This window comes from Pristiophorus japonicus, chromosome 18, assembly GCF_044704955.1.
Source record: "Pristiophorus japonicus isolate sPriJap1 chromosome 18, sPriJap1.hap1, whole genome shotgun sequence".
Classification (NCBI taxonomy): Eukaryota; Metazoa; Chordata; class Chondrichthyes; family Pristiophoridae; genus Pristiophorus; species Pristiophorus japonicus.
This window is the reverse complement of record NC_091994.1, coordinates 93094860-93113981: the sequence shown is the minus strand read 5'-3', so window position 1 is coordinate 93113981 and position 19122 is coordinate 93094860. Positions and strand designations below refer to the sequence as shown.

At 51.6% G+C, this 19122-nt stretch overlaps 1 protein-coding gene across 2 annotated transcripts in view; it reads left to right on the top strand.

The window, feature by feature from the left end:
* The window catches only part of LOC139228892 (pleckstrin homology domain-containing family G member 5-like), a 126692-nt gene that overhangs the window by 21197 nt on the left and 86373 nt on the right, over positions 1-19122 (top strand). For both annotated transcript variants that reach the window (XM_070860382.1, XM_070860383.1), the window contains exon 2: positions 2341-2417. In XM_070860382.1, coding sequence (XP_070716483.1) covers positions 2341-2417 — 77 coding nt within the window. The remainder of the gene's footprint in view (positions 1-2340; positions 2418-19122) is intronic.

Sequence of the window (19122 nt, the reverse complement as noted above, 5' to 3'; positions counted from 1 at the left end):
GCTGACAATCTTTAACAATATGCTACAGAATGTTCTAGACAAGACAGATTGACTTGCAGGAATTGCCAAGTGACTCGGCCTCTGTTCTGTCTCGTGTGTCACGTGACTCCGCTACTGGTTCCTCCCACACATCAAACAGAACAAGCATTTTAACAAAACTTTTGATACCTTTGCATGCTGGCCAATCACTAACCTTTGTCCATCCCCCAGTCCATCACTCATTCATAGATTCCCCCCGGTCCATCACTGACCCATAGATCCCCCTGTCCATCACTGACCCATAGATCCCCCTGTCCATCCCTGACCCATAGATCCCCCTGTCCATTACTGACCTATAGATCCCCCGGTCCATCACTGACCCATAGATCCCCCGGTCCATCACTGACCCATAGTTCCCCCTGGTCCATCACTGACCCATAGATCCCCCTGTCCATCACTGACCCATCGATCCCCCTGTCCATCACTGACCCATAGATCCCCCCGGTCCTTCACTGACCCATAGATTCCCCCGGTCCATCACTGACCCATAGATCCCCCCGGTCCATCACTGACCCATAGATCCCCCCGGTCCATCACTGACCCATAGATCCCCCGGTCCATCACTGACCCATAGATCCCCCTGTCCATCACTGACCCATAGATCCCCCGGTCCATCACTGACCCATCGATCCCCCTGTCCATCACTGACCCATAGATCCCCCCGGTCCATCACTGACCCATAGATTCCCCCGGTCCATCACTGACCCATAGATCCCCCCGGTCCATCACTGACCCATAGATCCCCCTGGTCCATCACTGACCCATAGATCCCCCCGGTCCATCACTGACCCATAGATCCCCCTGTCCATCACTGACCCATAGATCCCCCTGTCCATCACTGACCCATAGATCCCCCTGGTCCATCACTGACCCATAGATCCCCCGGTCCATCACTGACCCATAGATCCCCCTGTCCATCACTGACCCATAGATCCCCCTGTCCATCACTGACCCATAGATCCCCCTGGTTCATCACTGACCCATAGATCCCCCTGTCCATCACTGACCCATAGATCCCCCTGGTCCATCACTGACCCATAGATCCCCCGGTCCATCACTGACCCATCGATCCCCCTGTCCATCACTGACCCATAGATCCCCCCGGTCCATCACTGACCCATAGATTCCCCCGGTCCATCACTGACCCATAGATCCCCCCGGTCCATCACTGACCCATAGATCCCCCCGGTCCATCACTGACCCATAGATCCCCCGGTCCATCACTGACCCATAGATCCCCCTGTCCATCACTGACCCATAGATCCCCCTGTCCATCACTGACCCATAGATCCCCCTGGTCCATCACTGACCCATAGATCCCCCGGTCCATCACTGACCCATAGATCCCCCTGTCCATCACTGACCCATAGATCCCCCTGTCCATCACTGACCCATAGATCCCCCTGGTCCATCACTGACCCATAGATCCCCCGGTCCATCACTGACCCATAGATCCCCCCCGGTCCATCACTGACCCATTGATCCCCCCGGTCCATCACTGACCCATAGATCCCCTCGGTCCATCACTGACCCATAGATCCCCCTGTCCATCACTAACCCATAGATCCCCCAGTCCATCACTGACCCATAGATCCCCCGGTCCATCACTGACCCATAGATCCCCCTGTCCATCACTGACCCATAGATCCCCCGGTCCATCACTGACCCATCGATCCCCCTGTCCATCACTGACCCATAGATCCCCCCGGTCCATCACTGACCCATAGATTCCCCCGGTCCATCACTGACCCATAGATCCCCCCGGTCCATCACTGACCCATAGCTCCCCCTGGTCCATCACTGACCCATAGATCCCCCTGGTCCATCACTGACCCATAGATCCCCCTGTCCATCACTGACCCATAGATCCCCCTGTCCATCACTGACCCATAGATCCCCCTGGTCCATCACTGACCCATAGATCCCCCGGTCCATCACTGACCCATAGATCCCCCTGTCCATCACTGACCCATAGATTCCCCTGTCCATCACTGACCCATAGATCCCCCTGGTTCATCACTGACCCATAGATCCCCCGGTCCATCACTGACCCATAGATCCCCCCAGTCCATCACTGACCCATAGATCCCCCAGTCCATCACTGACCCATAGATCCCTATCCATTACTGACCCATAGATCCCCCTGTCCATCACTGACCCATAGATCCCTCTGTCCATCACTGACCCAGAGCCCCTTGTTACCCTCAATATACTATAATACTGCATCGTCACTCTCAGTACACAGCATTACTGCTCTAGTGTTTTCTTATGGAACTAACTGTTGTGATTTGCTTTTTACAGATGAGCGGAGTTTAACAGAAGAGAAGGTTCTGCTTTGTCAGCACCAAGGATGTGTGGACAAGAGGAGGGCCATCAAGGTAAGGCGACTTGTTCCTCCTCGTGACTGACATGCTTACGCTCCTGCAAGCACATACACATTCTCTCTCTCTCTTTTCTCTCTCCTGCTCTTGCTCTCTGTCTCTCTCTCTCTCTTTCACCCAGTTGGATAATAATGCACCAGGGGCTTTCACTCAGCCGATCTGTGTCCAGGGATCATTTGTGGATTTTTCTGTTCATCTTTCTTGTGATCAAGTGGGTCCATTATAGAGTGTGTTGAACAGGGCCTGTGTGTGGAGTGTGTTGAAAAGGGCCTGTGTGTGGAGTGTGTTGATCAGGGCCTGTGTGTGGAGTGTGTTGAACAGGGCCTGTATGTGGAGTGTGTTGAACAGGGCCTGTGTGTGGAGTGTGTTGAACAGGGCCTGTATGTGGAGTGTGTTTAACAGGGCCTGTGTGTGGAGTGTGTTGAACAGGGCCTGTATGTGGAGTGTGTTGAACAGGATCTGTATGTGGAGTGTGTTGAACAGGGCCTGTATGTGGAGTGTGTTGAACAAGGCCTGTGTGTGGAGTGTGTTGAACTTTGCTATTACTTGTGATTTTATGGAATGTATCTTTGATGTTTTGTAATTATATTCTGTGATTCCTTTAAAACCATAAACCAGGGGTCTTGGTCATTTGTCTTTCGGTTGCGATATTGAGGCCCTGACTTGCTGGTTCCCATGGCAATATTTGATGAAGATCATGGAGTTCCCTGTATCCTGGCCAACATTCCACCTTCAACCAACATCACTAAAAAAAGATTAACATGTCATTGATTTCATTGTGTTTGTGGGATATTGGCGTGCATATAACTATAGACCAGTTAACTTGACATCAGTAGGAGGGAAAATGTTATAATATATTATTAGGAACGTGGTAACAGGGCACTTAGAAAATCGTAAGATGATTGGGCAGAGTCAACATGGTTTTATGAAAAGGAAATCATGTTTGACAAATCTGTTACAGTATTTTGAGATTGTAACTAGCAGGGTAGATAAGGGGGAACCAGCAGATGTATTTGGGTTTTCAAAAAGCATTTGATAAGGTGCCACACAAGAGGTTATTACACAAAATTAGGGATCATGAGATTGGGGGTAATATATTAGCACAGATTGAGGATTGGTTAACAAACAACAAATAAAGAGTAGGAATAAACAGACCATTTTCTGGTTGGCAGGCTGTAACTAGTGAGCAGCCGCAAGGATCTGTGAATAGCTGAGGCTTGGACCTGAGACTATCCACAATCTGTATCAATGACTGAGCTGAGGGTACGAGTGTAATGTATCCAGGTTTGCTGACGCTACAAAGCTATTTTGGAAAGTGAGTTGTGAGGAGGACGCAAAGAGTATGCAAAGGGATATAGACAGGTTAAGTGAGTGGGCAAGAACATGATAGATGGAATAATGTGGAATAATGTAAAGTTATCCACTTTGGTAAGAAAAATAGAAAAGTATTTTAAATGGTGAGAGACTGGGAGATGTTGATATTCAGAGGGACCTGGGGGTCCTTGTACACGAACACAGAGGGGTTGAAATTCTCCTGTTGTGTGCCTCCCATTAGCACCTCCGGGGGGCGCTAACGGGACGCAAAAGTGTTTTCGCCTGGGGTGGGGGTGGGGGAGGGGTTGGGGGCACTACTGGCTCCCACGAAATTGCTCGGGAGTTAACGAAGGCACGAAAGCAGCAGCGCCTCACCCCGGGCCGCCGAGCCTCCGCCGATGACATCATCGCCATGCAAGGTGACCCCTTTTCGCCCCTTTCCATCCCGCCGCAGAAATTGGGCAGCGCCCCGTGAGGCTGCCGCGGGCAAAGCCAGTGCTACCTCGCAGGCTGCGAGTTGGGCTGCACTCCGCCCGATGAGGCGAAAGTTAAAGGGGAGGTGCACTGCGCGCGCGCCATTTCCTTTTATCCGACTCACCGGTCGGGCCGTTGTCCTCTGACTTCACAGGGGACCGTGCCGCAATCGTGCAGCCTGGCACTCCATTTTGGTGCCCATCCCCGGTAGCTGAGTGAAGGCCCATCAAAAGGCCTGCAGAGTTCGCAGCATCCTTCCCACTTAGTGGAAGGGGAGGCCCCGTGGAAGTGACAACGCTCCGACGTTTGCCCGGGTAGCGCCCTCGATCCTGTCCCAAGAGGAAGTGGGACGATAAGCGCAATTTTGCTTCCGGGGCGGGACTTGTGTGCTGGGAGCAGAATGTCCGGCCTCAGAAAGGTTACCTTTCCCAACTAGGGCGATAGGCAATTTCAGTCCCAGAAAATTAACATACAGGCACAGCAAGCACTTAGGAAGGCAGTTGGTATGTTAGCCTTTATTACAAAAGGATTGGAGTATAAGATTAAATAAATTTTACTGCAATTATATAGGGTTTTGGTGAGACCACACCTGGAGTACCGTGTACAGTTTTACGGGCCGACATTCAGCCTCCTGATAAGGTCCCTGTCCGCCGGAAAGCGGCAGACACACGGCAGTGTTGAATGGCCGCCGCTTGCAAAATTCTCCTCGGGGGTTTTTCCGTCGGTGCCCACTTCCACCCCGCTGCTGTCGAAGCCTCCGAAGTGCGTCATCAAAGTGTGCACCGCCAAACTTGTGCCCCAGAAGCGAAATTCAGCTTTCTCTGTTGGTGTATTGTTTTTGAAATAGCGGTGCGGCCGCCATTAAAGGGGAGAAAAATTGCAAAGTGCTGCAGTACAGCGGGACCTGGGGGTCCTGGTGCATGAAACACAAAAGGATAGTATGCAGGTACAGCAAGTGATCAGGAATCTTGGCCTTTATCGCAAAGGGGATGGAGTATAAAAGCAGGAAGTCTAGCTACAGTTATACAGGATATTGGTGAGGGCACACCTAGAATACTGCGTGCAGTTTTGGTCTCCGTATTTAAGGAAGGATATACTTGCTTTGGAGGAAGTTCAGAGAAGGTTCACAAGGTTGATTCCGGAGATGAGGGGGTTGACTTATGAGGAAAGGTTGAGTAGGTTGGGCCTCTACTCATTGGAATTCAGAAGAATGAGAGGTGATCTTATCAATACATATAAGATTATGAGTGGGCTTGACAAGGTGGATGCAGAGAGGATGTTTTCACTGATGGGGGAGACTAGAACTAGAGGGCATGATCTTAGAATAAGGGGCTGCCCATTTAAAACTGAGCTGAGGAGGAATTTCTTCTCTCAGAGGGTTGTAAATCTGTGGAATTCCCTGCCTCAGAGCCATGGAAGCTGGGACATTGAATAAATTTAAGACAGAGATAGACAGTTTCATAACCGCTAAGGGGATAAGGGGTTATGGGGAGCGGGTGGGGAAGTGGACCTGAGTCCATGATCGGTTCAGCCATGACCTTATTGAATGGCGGAGCAGGCTCGAGGGGCCGTATGGCCTACTCCTGTTCCTATTTCTTATGTTTTTATGACCTACTGTCGCGGCCGCCATCTTTTTTTTGGTCGTCTGACTACCAGGTCGGCCTGGCAATTATACTCCCGGGTTTGGCCGGGCCTCTTGGGTGCCAGGCCACTGGCTCGGCTGAAACCCTCCCTGGTGGCCCAGTGAACCTAACTTAAAAAGATGCAGAGTTTGCTGTGGCCCTCGCCTTTAACTGAAGGGGAGCGACCTTGTGACGCACCAATGCGATGACCTCACCAGCCCAGCGCTGATGACTTGACAGCGGCAGAGATTTTGTCCCGCCCCCACTATGATGGTCACTCCATTCCCACTCCCACTTCCGCCCCCATTATGACCGACTTCTGCCCCGCTCGAAAAAAAACGACAAAGAGCTGACTTTCGCAAGATTGGGGCGGCCAAAACACTACAAAAACGGTAGGTGCGACCCATTTCTTGCGGGGGTGAATTTTGGCCCCTTGGTCTCCTTACGAAAGGAAGGATAAACCTGCCTTAGAGGGAGTGATTCCTGGGATAGGGTGATTGTCCTATGAAGAGAGATTGAATAGACTATATTCCCTAGATCTTAGAAGAATGAGAGGTGATCTCATTGAAACATATAAAATTCCAAAGGGACTTGACAGGGTAGATGCTGTGAAGCAGTTTCCTCTGGCTGAGGAGTCTAGAACTAGGGGGTCACAGTTTCAGAATAAGGGATTGGCCATTTAGGACTGAGATGAGGAGAAATTTCTTCACTCAGAGGGTGGTGAATCTTTGGACTTCTCTACCCTAGAGGGCTGTGGATGCTCAGTCGTTGAGTATATTTGAGACAGGGATCGATACATTTTTGGAAACTAAGGGAATCAAGGGATATGGGGATAGTGCGCGAAGGTGGAGTTGAGGTAGAAGATCAGCCATGATCTTATTGAATGGCGGAGCAGGCTCAAAGGGCCAAATGGCCCACTCCTGCTCCCATTTCTTATGTATAAAGGCTGCTGTGTTTGCCCACATAACAGTGACAGCACCTTACTCTGTGAGCACTTTGGGATGTCCTCAGAGACAAGTTAAGGCGCTATATAAAGGCAGGGGGGCCCCAGGAGACTGGTGTGGGTGCAGTTAGCCTGCTGGCCCGTGGAGGGCAGCCTCACTTCATGGAAACCCCACCGATCCCAGGAAACAAGGGTTGAATTTCTGGGGACTCTCTTGATTGTCCCCTGGAGTTTCAGTGGACGATTTAGAGAGAATCGGTGTAAACTCCAATTATGTTTAACCCCCGAGTGTCATAGAGAGCTCTCCTCACGAACCATAGAACTACCCTTCTGGGAGCTGCCATTCTTCTCCCTGTTCCAATTCTTTATCCGGCATAATGAGCTGGGATCTCAAAGGATAAATGCAGTGACTGACGCCCAGTGTGACAGTGTGAGTTCCTGAGGTGGTGGGGACTGCTCGTGCCCAGAGCTTTAGCCGTACCACATGACCACATGTCCCATCCTCCACGGACTGCCCCCGCCCCCCCCCCGCTAACACCCCCGCCCAGCAGGAGTGTCCCCATCCCCCAGCCATGCCGCGCCCCCTGGCCCTGGCCCCCTGCGCTCGGCCTCCCCTGGCCTCTGCCCCTTGGCAATGCCCCCCCCCCCGCCGCCTTTCTCCCGCTCAGAACAGGGTCAGAAAATCCAGCAAGAGGTGACTGGGTTTCTTTCCCGTGTTGAGATTTGTTGCTTCATGTAAAGTATGATGGATGCTCCCGGTTTCTTTATGTAAATTCTCGCAGTTTCCGCGTGGCATTGCTCCGAGTGAGAGAGAACGTTTGCTGCCCTGTAACGGAGGGAATGCTAAACAGAGTGTGACAGGTAAAGTGTTACAGGAAGTGAACATGATGCACAATATATCGCTAACTGACGTTGCATTGCTTGGTCGGAACATGTACAGTTTTGCCGTTACTATGACTACGGTACACGGCTCCCCTCTGGGCCACAAAATCAACTTGAAAGATAAGTTTAAGATTTCAGGTGGTAAAAATAAGCCCTTAGTTTGATGAGGCAAGTTAAGAGTTAATACTGTCCTACGTACTTGTTAAGTGCTTGCAAAGGATGTTTGGGGATGTTTGGTGCTGGTTTAGCTTGGACGAAAGCTCCCGGGGGAAGTGGGAAGGGCGGCGTTCAGGGGTCAGGAATTCAGGAGTCAGAGTGGGGTCGCAGGGTCATGGGAGGCAAGGCCCAAGATGGCAGGTCTGAGGCCTATCACTACTAGCGAGGAAATGAAACCTGGGGGGTGGGGGGGGAAATGGGCCATCGGGAGACACCCCCAAAAATCAGGGACCATAGGCGAAGGTCACTCATTACCAAGGAAAGGAAACAGGGCGAGTGAGGCCTCAGTCTGAACCCCCAAATCAAAAACAGGTCAAGAGGAAAGGGGTGGAGGGAGAGGAGAGAATGGGGAAAGGAGAGGTGGAGGAGTGAGCGGGGAAAGGAGAGGTGGAGGAGTGAGCGGGGAAAGGAGAGGTGGAGGAGTGAGCGGGGAAAGGAGAGGTGGAGGAGTGAGTGGGGAAAGGAGAGGTGGAGGAGTGAGTGGGGAAAGGAGAGGTGGAGGAGTGAGCGGGGAAAGGAGAGGTGGAGGAGTGAGCGGGGAAAGGAGAGGTGGAGGAGTGAGCGGGGAAAGGAGAGGTGGAGGAGTGAGTGGGGAAAGGAGAGGTGGAGGAGTGAGTGGGGAAAGGAGAGGTGGAGGAGTGAGCGGGGAAAGGAGAGGTGGAGGAGTGAGTGGGGAAAGGAGAGGTGGAGGAGTGAGCGGGGAAAGAAGAGGTGGAGGAGTGAGTGGGGAAAGGAGAGGTGGAGGAGTGAGTGGGGAAAGGAGAGGTGGAGGAGTGAGCGGGGAAAGGAGAGGTGGAGGAGTGAGCGGGGAAAGGAGAGGTGGAGGAGTGAGCGGGGAAAGGAGAGGTGGAGGAGTGAGCGGGGAAAGGAGAGGTGGAGGAGTGAGTGGGGAAAGGAGAGGTGGAGGAGTGAGTGGGGAAAGGAGAGGTGGAGGAGTGAGCGGGGAAAGGAGAGGTGGAGAAGTGAGCGGGGAAAGGAGAGGTGGAGGAGTGAGTGGGGAAAGGAGAGGTGGAGGAGTGAGTGGGGAAAGGAGAGGTGGAGGAGTGAGCGGGGAAAGGAGAGGTGGAGGAGTGAGTGGGGAAAGGAGAGGTGGAGGAGTGAGTGGGGAAAGGAGAGGTGGAGGAGTGAGCGGGGAAAGGAGAGGTGAAGGAGTGAGTGGGGAAAGAAGAGGTGGAGGAGTGAGTGGGGAAAGGAGAGGTGGAGGAGTGAGCGGGGAAAGGAGAGGTGGAGGAGTGAGTGGGGAAAGGAGAGGTGGAGGAGTGAGTGGGGAAAGAAGAGGTGGAGGAGTGAGTGGGGAAAGGAGAGGTGGAGGAGTGAGTGGGGAAAGGAGAGGTGGAGGAGTGAGCGGGGAAAGAAGAGGTGGAGGAGTGAGGGGGAGAGGAGAAAAGGGGAAGGATAGAGGATGGTGGAGGGGAGGGGAGGAGAGATCGCACTGCCCTAAAAATGGGGTAGACCCCCTCCCCCCTCCCCAGACTGTGCCTAACCTCTGTCACCTGGTGCTGGGCACTGAATGTGGTCCAGGCACTAATGGGTCGGGGAGTTAGATGCAGCCCAGGTGCATTCTGAGCTCTCGGTTCTGACTGTTGATCAGGGTTGTGTTTTCCATGTTAGTCTGGGCCCGGGCTCTCGAGGGTTAACTCACCTGGGAACTGCTCCCAGCGCTGTCTGTAGTTTTTATTTTTGCTTGTACAAGATCCTCAGACAGTGTATGCTGTATCAGACAGCCCCTCCCTGAGGAGTCACGCACAGCTAATCGTCCCTTGTTGGTGTGCTCAGTGAGTCGTTGCCCAAGGGAGCACGGGCAGACAGTACAGTGGGGTTCCTATTCACACACACACAGCTCCAGCAACACCTTCCTGCCGGACGTTTCGTTGATCCAGGGCTTCAGCCTGTCGAAGATTGAAATTAAAGCAGCGTTCTCGTCAGAACCATCTTTATTTCACTCTCCTAATCCTGGGAGGATCCAGCACCCAGACTGTGGGGCTGCTGAACTGCTTTACTATGAATCTGTCCTGAGTTTGCTCCTAATTTTAAAAGCGGATGTGTTAGGCTCGGTGATGAAGCAAATGCAGCAGGACCCTTGGCCGGGCTCAACTCACCAGGTCCCCGAGACTCCCCCAGACTTCGGCAAATCCCAGGACGAGGATGTGAGTTTCAGAATTTTTGCTAATTTACCTCCAGGAATGTTGTAGATTGTGAACTGCCGGTCCCCCTCAGTCTGTCAGCTTGGCTCGTTGGTCGCACGCTTGACCTCAAGTCAGGTCAGTTCAGTGCCGTGCTGAGAGGGCGACATTAAACCACGTCTGCCAGTTTGGGCGGGTGTTATAGATCCCTCAGCCACAATTGGAAGAAGAGCAGGGAGTTCTCCCAGGATGCTGGGCCAACATTCCTCTCTCAACCAACAGATCGAGTGGCCTTTCATCTCGTGGCTGTTTGTGGGATCTTGCTGTGTGCAATCAGGCTGCCACATTTGCCTGTATTACACTCACTGCACTTCTATGTGAAACAAATTGAGAACTTTTAATGAGACAATGAACCAAGTTGAGTCGGGGCCATTAACGGGCTTAGCTTCCCCTCCCCCACCCACCCCATACCTCACCCTCCCTACCCCCTGCCTCCACCTTCGCCCTCGCCCTCCCTGCCTCTAATCCATCCCCACCTCTCCCCCGCACTCACCTCCCCTCCTCCACCTCCCTTTGTTGTAGGTGCACAGTTTACTTGATTTCTTTTTCATCATTGTCTGCCTGTTTGCTCTCCGTCCTCTCAGTCCCACAGCAGCCAGCTCCTGTTATATTGATGGGCACTCGCCAGGGACAGTGCCAGGGTTGCTGAGCTAGCGGGCACTGTGCATCTTGCATCTTGCTTCCTGATCCAGCTGCAGGCAAGACAACAAGAAGCAGCTCGGGCGGTTCGGTAGGAGTTCCCGGCAGCAACAGATTTAAACAATGGCCATTCGCAGTTCAATCCTTTCCATTCAGTTTCTATTCTTTCTGCAGGAAACATCTGTCCGCTGTTTAAACTCTCGGAGACCCCTTCTCTCAGATCCGACCCTTTATAAACACCATTCCAGGCAGCTCGCACACAGACTCTGTGAGCAGGCAATCTACTTCATCATAGAAACTAGCGTCAAAATACAGACACGGTCAAAGTTTGAGGCAGCATACAAAACCGTATCTGATAATGGACAGTGTGTGATATTACACTGATAGTGAACAGAGGTCAGTGTGTGATATTTACACTGATAGAGAACAGAGATCAGTGTGTGATATTTACACTGATAGTGAACAGAGGTCAGTGTGTGATATTACACTGATAGTGAACAGAGGTCAGTGTGTGATATTTACACTGATAGTGAACAGAGATCAGTGTGTGATATTTACACTGATAGTGAACAACGATCAGTGTGTGATATTTACACTGATAGTGAACAGAGTTTATTGTGTGATATTTACACTGATATTGAACAGAGATCAGTGTGTGATATTTACACTGATGGTGAACAGAGATCAGTGTGTGATATTTACACTAATAATGAACAGAGGTCAGTGTGTGATATTTACACTGTGAACAGAGATCAGTGTGTGATATTTACACTGATAGTGAACAGAGATCAGTGTGTGATATTTACACTGATAGTGAACAGAGGTCAGTGTATGATATTTACACTGATAGTGAACAGAGATCAGTGTGTGATATTTACACTGATAGTGAACAGAGATCAGTGTGTGATATTTACACTGATAGTGAACAGAGATCAGTGTGTGATATTTACACTGATATTGAACAGAGATCAGTGTGTGATAGTTACACTGTGAACAGAGATCAGTGTGTGATATTTACACTGATGGTGAACAGAGATCAGTGTGTGATATTTACACTAATAATGAACAGAGGTCAGTGTGTGATATTTACACTGTGAACAGAGATCAGTGTGTGATATTTACACTGATAGTGAACAGAGATCAGTGTGTGATATTTACACTGATAGTGAACAGAGGTCAGTGTATGATATTTACACTGATAGTGAACAGAGATCAGTGTGTGATATTTACACTGATAGTGAACAGAGATCAGTGTGTGATATTTACACTGATAGTGAACAGAGATCAGTGTGTGATATTTACACTGATAGTGAACAGAGTTTAGTGTGTGATATTTACACTAATAATGGACAGAAATCTTTATGCCATTTTAATAATTGATTAGAAATATTTGTCTTTATTTTGATAAGTCCTGATGGTTTTTGATTGCAGCCGTACACAGCCTGATCACTTTGATGTGTTTGGCTCCTTTGAAATTTATGTTCCTTCCCAGGAAATGTTCCTTTCCTCTCTGGGAAAAGTGGGGAGAATATCCAGAGGCCCCCTCTGTTCCCTTGACCGTGTCTGACCTCCTCCTGCCACAGCTGGTTCAGAGCAAAGCTTTCCTGGGAAGTAATGTCCATCCCAGACAATGGGAGCACATGACAGAGGGAAAGGGAGTGAGTGTCTGACACTGCGAGTAGGCTCTAGGGTCCTGTTCCTCACTCCAGTACCCGTCGCTGAACAAACACTATAAAGTTTCTGCCGGCTGTTGTTCCTGCCCAAAGAGTCTTCAGAAAGTGGAAGGAATAGACTGTGTTGTGTGGTGCTGCCTGCAGTGAGTAGCTCTTTCCCTTCCAACAGTCGCAGTCCATCTCAGTTTTATCTTGCTTTCTTTCTCGGTCCCCTCCCGCTATGTGTGAGGAGTGGAGTTTGGATCGATGCTCAGCCGATACAAGCTTTACCGTCGAACCTGTCAACCGGCTGATGTTTCTGGTGTGGAGACTGCCGTGTCTGGTTTGGCTTCCTCAGTGGCTCTGTTTAACGGAGACCAGTATCCCAATGTTTCTTCCCCGCCCGGGTGAGAGTGTAAGATGGAAATCCCCCAGGATGGCGAGGCCAGCAGTCTCTGATCGCGAGGCTGTGCTACCCTCCTAAAGGTGCCTGGGTATTTTACAGTAACACCTAATGCCCGTGTTGTCCCCTAGTACAGAGGGAGATACTAGTGACACTTGCAGTCAGAGCACGTCTCCAGGGGCTGCCCCGCCTCAACTGGCCTGCAAACGGACAGTGCCTCTGGGATCGAAGACCCTCAGCCTCGACATTGACTGGCCCGTCTTTGCCGCAAGTCTCCAGACCCTGGGACGTTGCTCTACTCCATGGGTTTGGGGCTATTTAGAGTTCAATTCTTTTGGGTGTTTTTCCTGGACCTGAAATGAGGAGGAGATGGGGGAAGGGGAAGCGATGTATTTGGGCAATGTGGCAAGCGGGCGATGTGATTGGGCGATGTGGCGAATGGGCAATGTGATTGGGCGATGCGGCGAGCGGGCGATGTGATTGGGTGATGTGGCAAGTGACCGATGTGATTGGGCGATGTGGCGAGTGGCCGGTGTGATTGGGCGATGTGGCGAGCGGGCGATTTCATTGGGCCATGCGTTTGAGTGATGTGATTGGGCGATGTGGCTGGGTGATGTGAGCAGGTTGTTGCTGTGTCGCGGAGCAGCAGGATTCAATTGTAATCAATGGACATTGAAACCATGCAGTATGCAGGTTAATAATCTGATTTATTAATTTCCTTGCTGCCATTTATCCCCCCCTCCAGAAGGTGTTGCAGGCACTGGCTGCTCTCTGGCACCTCACGCAGCAGGCCATTGTTAGTGTCAGCTAAGGTGGGTCATTGAGCCATGGGAAGCATCACCATCATCATCATAGGCAGCCCCTCGAACATCACAGCTAAGGCCAATCCTGTCTCTCCTTTCCACTTGCCACTCAGTACACACACACACAGTCACGCACACACACACACACACCCAGACACATTTTCCAGCACTGGTGATCAGATGCTGGGACTCCGGCTGATTTTTCACCCCCTAATTCAAGGGCTGAGATCAGAGAGCCGCAGAGAGTGTGTATCGAACGTGGATCCTTGTGGTAGTACAGCCTGCGATCCCGGGCAGTTACTGGCTGCCCTGAAAGGCAGTGGACCTGTTCAGACCTCCTTCAGTGACCCAGATTTTCACTCATTGCTTCAAATTCCAGGAACTTAGTGAAGAATAGGAGAGAAACCAGGAAGTGGGGATTAGGTGATTAGGTGACGCCGCGTTAGGGAATTAATAGCTGCAACATGTGGGAGGTGAGAATTGCACAGCCCTGCAGTGACGATGCCAAAATGCATTTCGATCCACTGTCTGCCCCTCCGCTGCCTGTGGGCGATGCCAGACAACCCGAGAGTCTGCTCGCGCAATCATTGCACTTTAAAAAGTTTTCCACCTCACTGACGCCTACAGTCCCAGAAACTGTGGCCCCAGAGTGACGAATGGTGCGTTATTTAAGGGCTGTGTTTACAGCAACACTAAATTATGCAAATCGGACACGTTTAGAGCGACAGGCAGGCTACAGTTATCGACAAGTTCCTTTACGATGCTCAGTGGAGCCTTTTTCATTTTAATTTCAGTTGTACAGAGCTCTGGTCAGACCCCACCTGGAGTAAGTGCGTTCAGTTCTGGGCCCCACAGCTCAGGGTGGATATATTGACCTTGGAGGGTCCGTGCTGATTCACCAGAATGATACCATTAGGAGGACAACTTGCATAAACAAGGCTTGTATTCCGTCATGGAAGGCTGAGGGGTGACCTAATCGAGGTGTTTAAACTGATAAAGGGATTCGATAAAGAAGCTGGAGGGACACTATTTGCCGTGGTGGGGGAATCAGGAACAAGTGGGCATAGCCTTACCATTAGAGGCAGGCAACTTAGCAGTGAAATCAGGCAGCTCTTTCTCACATGAAGGGTAGTGGAAATCGTGAACTGGCTCCCCCAAAAGGTTGTGGATGCTGGGTGCCAATTGGAGCTTTCAAGACTGAGATTGACAGATTTCTGTTGGGTTAAGGGTATTGAGGGATATGGAGCAGAGGCGGGAAAAACGAACTAAGGTACAAGTCAGCCGTGATCTGATTGAATCAGTGCTCCTCAATCTGATAAACTGCGTTTTCCTCACACAGTCAGGCTATCCACAGGCATTTTATTAAAAGGTCGTTGGGCACACAGGAGTGAGTGAGGACCTGGATTTATCTCTCCACTAGCAGAATTGATTTAACACGGAACTGAACCAAGCAGTAAGTTCCAGAGCCTTTGATCAGGCCGAGTCGGTGACCTTTTCTGAATCAGTGATGAACGACTGATGATGAAAGGAGCTGTGAGTGTGGCGACAGATAGTGAGCCAGTGTGAGAGCAGGCTGGGAGAGTCTCTGTGATTCAAAGCGCTCCATGAACACACGCCAAACAATTAGCTCACTTCACTAAAAGGCTTCCCATTGGCACTGTATTCTGTGCTAAGTCCCCTGAAACATCCTGTGTCAAGTGCCCCAGTGCTGAGCCCCCCTGCTCTGTCGGCCCCACATTGAGGGCTCCTTTTTCTACTTTAGGTGTTAGCCGTGGCTCAGTGGGTAGCTCTGTCGGCTCTGAGTCAGAAGGTCGTGGGTTCAAGTCCCACTCCAGAGACTAGAGCACAAAAATCCAGGCTGACAGCCCCAGTGCACTACTGTGGGAGTGCAGCACTGTCGGAGATGCCGTCTTCCATAAGAGATGGTAAACCGACGCCCTGCCTGGCCTCTCTCGGAGGATGTAAAAGATTTCATGGCACTATTTCGAAGAAGAGCAGGGGAGTTCTCCCCAATCTCCTGGCCAATATTTACCCCTCAAACAGACCGTCTGGTCATTATCACATTGCTGTTCGTGGGAGCTTGCTGTGCACAAATTGGCTGCTGCATTGGCTTCTTTTTCTACACTTCGAAACAAACTGTAAAACGCTTTGGGTCGTGCTGAGGTCGTGAAAAGCGCTGTATAAATCAAGTCTGCCTTGCCTTATGCTGAGGCCTGTCGGTGGCCTCGGCAGAAGGCAGTGCTGAAATGATGCCATAATGTTTGGAGCTCTTTGTTGTCATGGCACCAGCTCATTCTCCCTTGGTTTTAACAGTATTGTTGGCGACCTCACAGAGTGAAAATCCAGGGGACAGTGGTTCTGAAGCTTCCCAAGATTAGAAGTTTGTAACTTTAGCTCCGCATCTCGGATGTAGGTGAGCGATGGGGCACAGTGCAACAGGCTGGGCCAAGTTGGTGACGAGGCCTCACTGCGGAGAGGCCCAGTGTGGGCCCAAGCCCAGCACAGCTCCTATTGTGCTAATGATATATTGATGGGAAGTCCCAACGGTGTCAGGTGTATTGTGCGGCAGCATCGATAGCCTCGGGCTGCAGTGACAGTGAGGTGGGGCGGGGAGAGGAAAATAAATGGACTGGCAGAGTTACAGCTCCCTGCGGGTAATTAGAAGGGATTATCCTGCGCCTGTTGTATTGCTGGTTGGACCAGAGTTTAGTCTGTGGCAACTGGGAGACCTGGGGGTTCAGGGGTCCCCCCTCCCCTGAAGGTGCTGACTCTCACTGGGGTTCAGGGCCCCCCCTCCCCTGAAGGTGCTGACTCTCACTGGGATCCAGCTCTCTGCTGCCCCCTGCTGTGGGACACTATCCGGTGCAAAAGGTGTCAGGGTTCTGTGTTGGCTCAGTGCCCTGCAGCGTGAGCCCCAGTGCAGGCTGCAGTCAAGGTCACAGAATAGTTTGTCAACCTGCAATTCAGCGTGTGAGGCTGGTCTGCCTCAGGGGCTGACGGCACGGAGCCAGCTGCCAATGCGCATTATTTCCTGTGCTCCTGCTCTCCACTCACTCTGTGTTATTTAGAGAGAGGCTTTCTTTGTTTGCCGTTCTCTTTCTTTCTCTTTCAATAGCTCTGTCTTTCCCGCTCATTTTCTCTGCCTCCCTTTTACTGTTTCTCCCCATCTGTCTCTCTGTTCTTTTCCCTCAACCTGTCTCTTCCTCTGTCTCATTTAAGCTGGTTTTATCTCTCCCCTTATGTCTTTCTCTTTCTGTCTGTTTCTCTCTCTGTCTCACTCTCCCACTCTCTTCGCTCTCTCCCCCTCTCTTTCTGCTCCTGACTCTCTCCCTCTCTCTCTCTATCTCTCTCCCTGTTCTTGACTCTCTCCCTCTCTCTCTCTCTCACTGTTCCTGATTCTCTCTCTCTCTCCCTCTCTCTCTCTCCCTCTCTCTGTTTTACCCACTATCTCTGCACACTGGATAAATGGGATAGGTCTAACAGCAGAACCACATCCTGAAATAGGTGTAGAATATAAAGGGGCCGATAAATTTCACGGTCACCTGGACTGTGACAAAGCGAGGAGTCCTATGATTAGTGCTGTTCTGTGATGCGTACATTTATTGTTTTAGAGTTTATACCAGATGTAGAATTTACAGTTGATTAACTCAGCAATCAGTGTTAAAGGACTGATGGGTCTGTAGTGATGTCTGATCGCTGGGTGATGGTTCTGTAATCACTCTGCAAGATCACGATCAATTTCTGAATTATTCACAGACCAGCAAACAATAACCTTTCTACTTCCAGGCAAGTCTGATCCTGATCTCGGCATTCACACAGACACTTTCCAGCAGGAACAGGAACCCTGGCTGATTTCCCCTCTCTCTAACCCAGGGATCACTGGGCAGTGATCAGGAGCAGGAACCCTGGCTGATTCCCCCTCTCTCTAACCCAGGTGTCACTGGGCAGTGATCAGGAGCAGGAACCCTGGCTGATTTCCCCTCTCTCTAACCCAGGTGGCACTGGGCAGTGATCAGGAGCAGGAACCCTGGCTGATTTCCCCTCTCTCTAACCCAGGTGGCACTGGGCAGTGATCAGGAGCAGGAACCCTGGCTGATTTCCCCTCTCTCTAACCCAGGGATCACTGGGCAGTGATCAGGAGCAGGAACCCTGGCTGATTTCCCCTCTCTCTAACCCAGGTGGCACTGGGCAGTGATCAGGAGCAGGAACCCTGGCTGATTTCCCCTCTCTCTAACCCAGGTGGCACTGGGCAGTGATCAGGAGCAGGAACCCTGGCTGATTTCCCCTCTCTCTAACCCAGGGGTCACTGGGCAGTGATCAGGAGCAGGAACCCTGGCTGATTTCCCCTCTCTCTAACCCAGGGATCACTGGGCAGTGATCAGGAGCAGGAACCCTGGCTGATTCCCCCTCTTTCTAACCCAGGTGTCACTGGGCAGTGATCAGGAGCAGGAACCCTGGCTGATTTCCCCTCTCTCTAACCCAGGGATCACTGGGCAGTGATCAGGAGCAGGAACCCTGGCTGATTTCCCCTCTCTCTAACCCAGGTGGCACTGGGCAGTGATCAGGAGCAGGAACCCTGGCTGATTTCCCCTCTCTCTAACCCAGGGATCACTGGGCAGTGATCAGGAGCAGGAACCCTGGCTGATTCCCCCTCTCTCTAACCCAGGTGTCACTGGGCAGTGATCAGGAGCAGGAACCCTGGCTGATTTCCCCTCTCTCTAACCCAGGTGGCACTGGGCAGTGATCAGGAGCAGGAACCCTGGCTGATTTCCCCTCTCTCTAACCCAGGTGGCACTGGGCAGTGATCAGGAGCAGGAACCCTGGCTGATTTCCCCTCTCTCTAACCCAGGGATCACTGGGCAGTGATCAGGAGCAGGAACCCTGGCTGATTCCCCCTCTCTCTAACCCAGGTGTCACTGGGCAGTGATCAGGAGCAGGAACCATGGCTGATTTCCCCTCTCTCTAACCCAGGGATCACTGGGCAGTGATCAGGAGCAGGAACCGTGGCTGATTCCCCCTCTCTCTAACCCAGGGATCACTGGGCAGTGATCAGGAGCAGGAACCCTGGCTGATTCCCCCTCTCTCTAACCCAGGGATCACTGGGCAGTGATCAGGAGCAGGAACCCTGGCTGATTCCCCCTCTTTCTAACCCAGGTGTCACTGGGCAGTGATCAGGAGCAGGAACCCTGGCTGATTTCCCCTCTCTCTAACCCAGGGATCACTGGGCAGTGATCAGGAGCAGGAACCCTGGCTGATTTCCCCTCTCTCTAACCCAGGTGGCACTGGGCAGTGATCAGGAGCAGGAACCCTGGCTGATTTCCCCTCTCTCTAACCCAGGGATCACTGGGCAGTGATCAGGAGCTGGAACCCTGGCTGATTTCCCCTCTCTCTAACCCAGGGATCACTGGGCAGTGATCAGGAGCAGGAACCCTGGCTGATTTCCCCTCTCTCTAACCCAGGGATCACTGGGCAGTGATCAGGAGCAGGAACCCTGGCTGATTTCCCCTCTCTCTAACCCAGGTGGCACTGGGCAGTGATCAGGAGCAGGAACCCTGGCTGATTTCCCCTCTC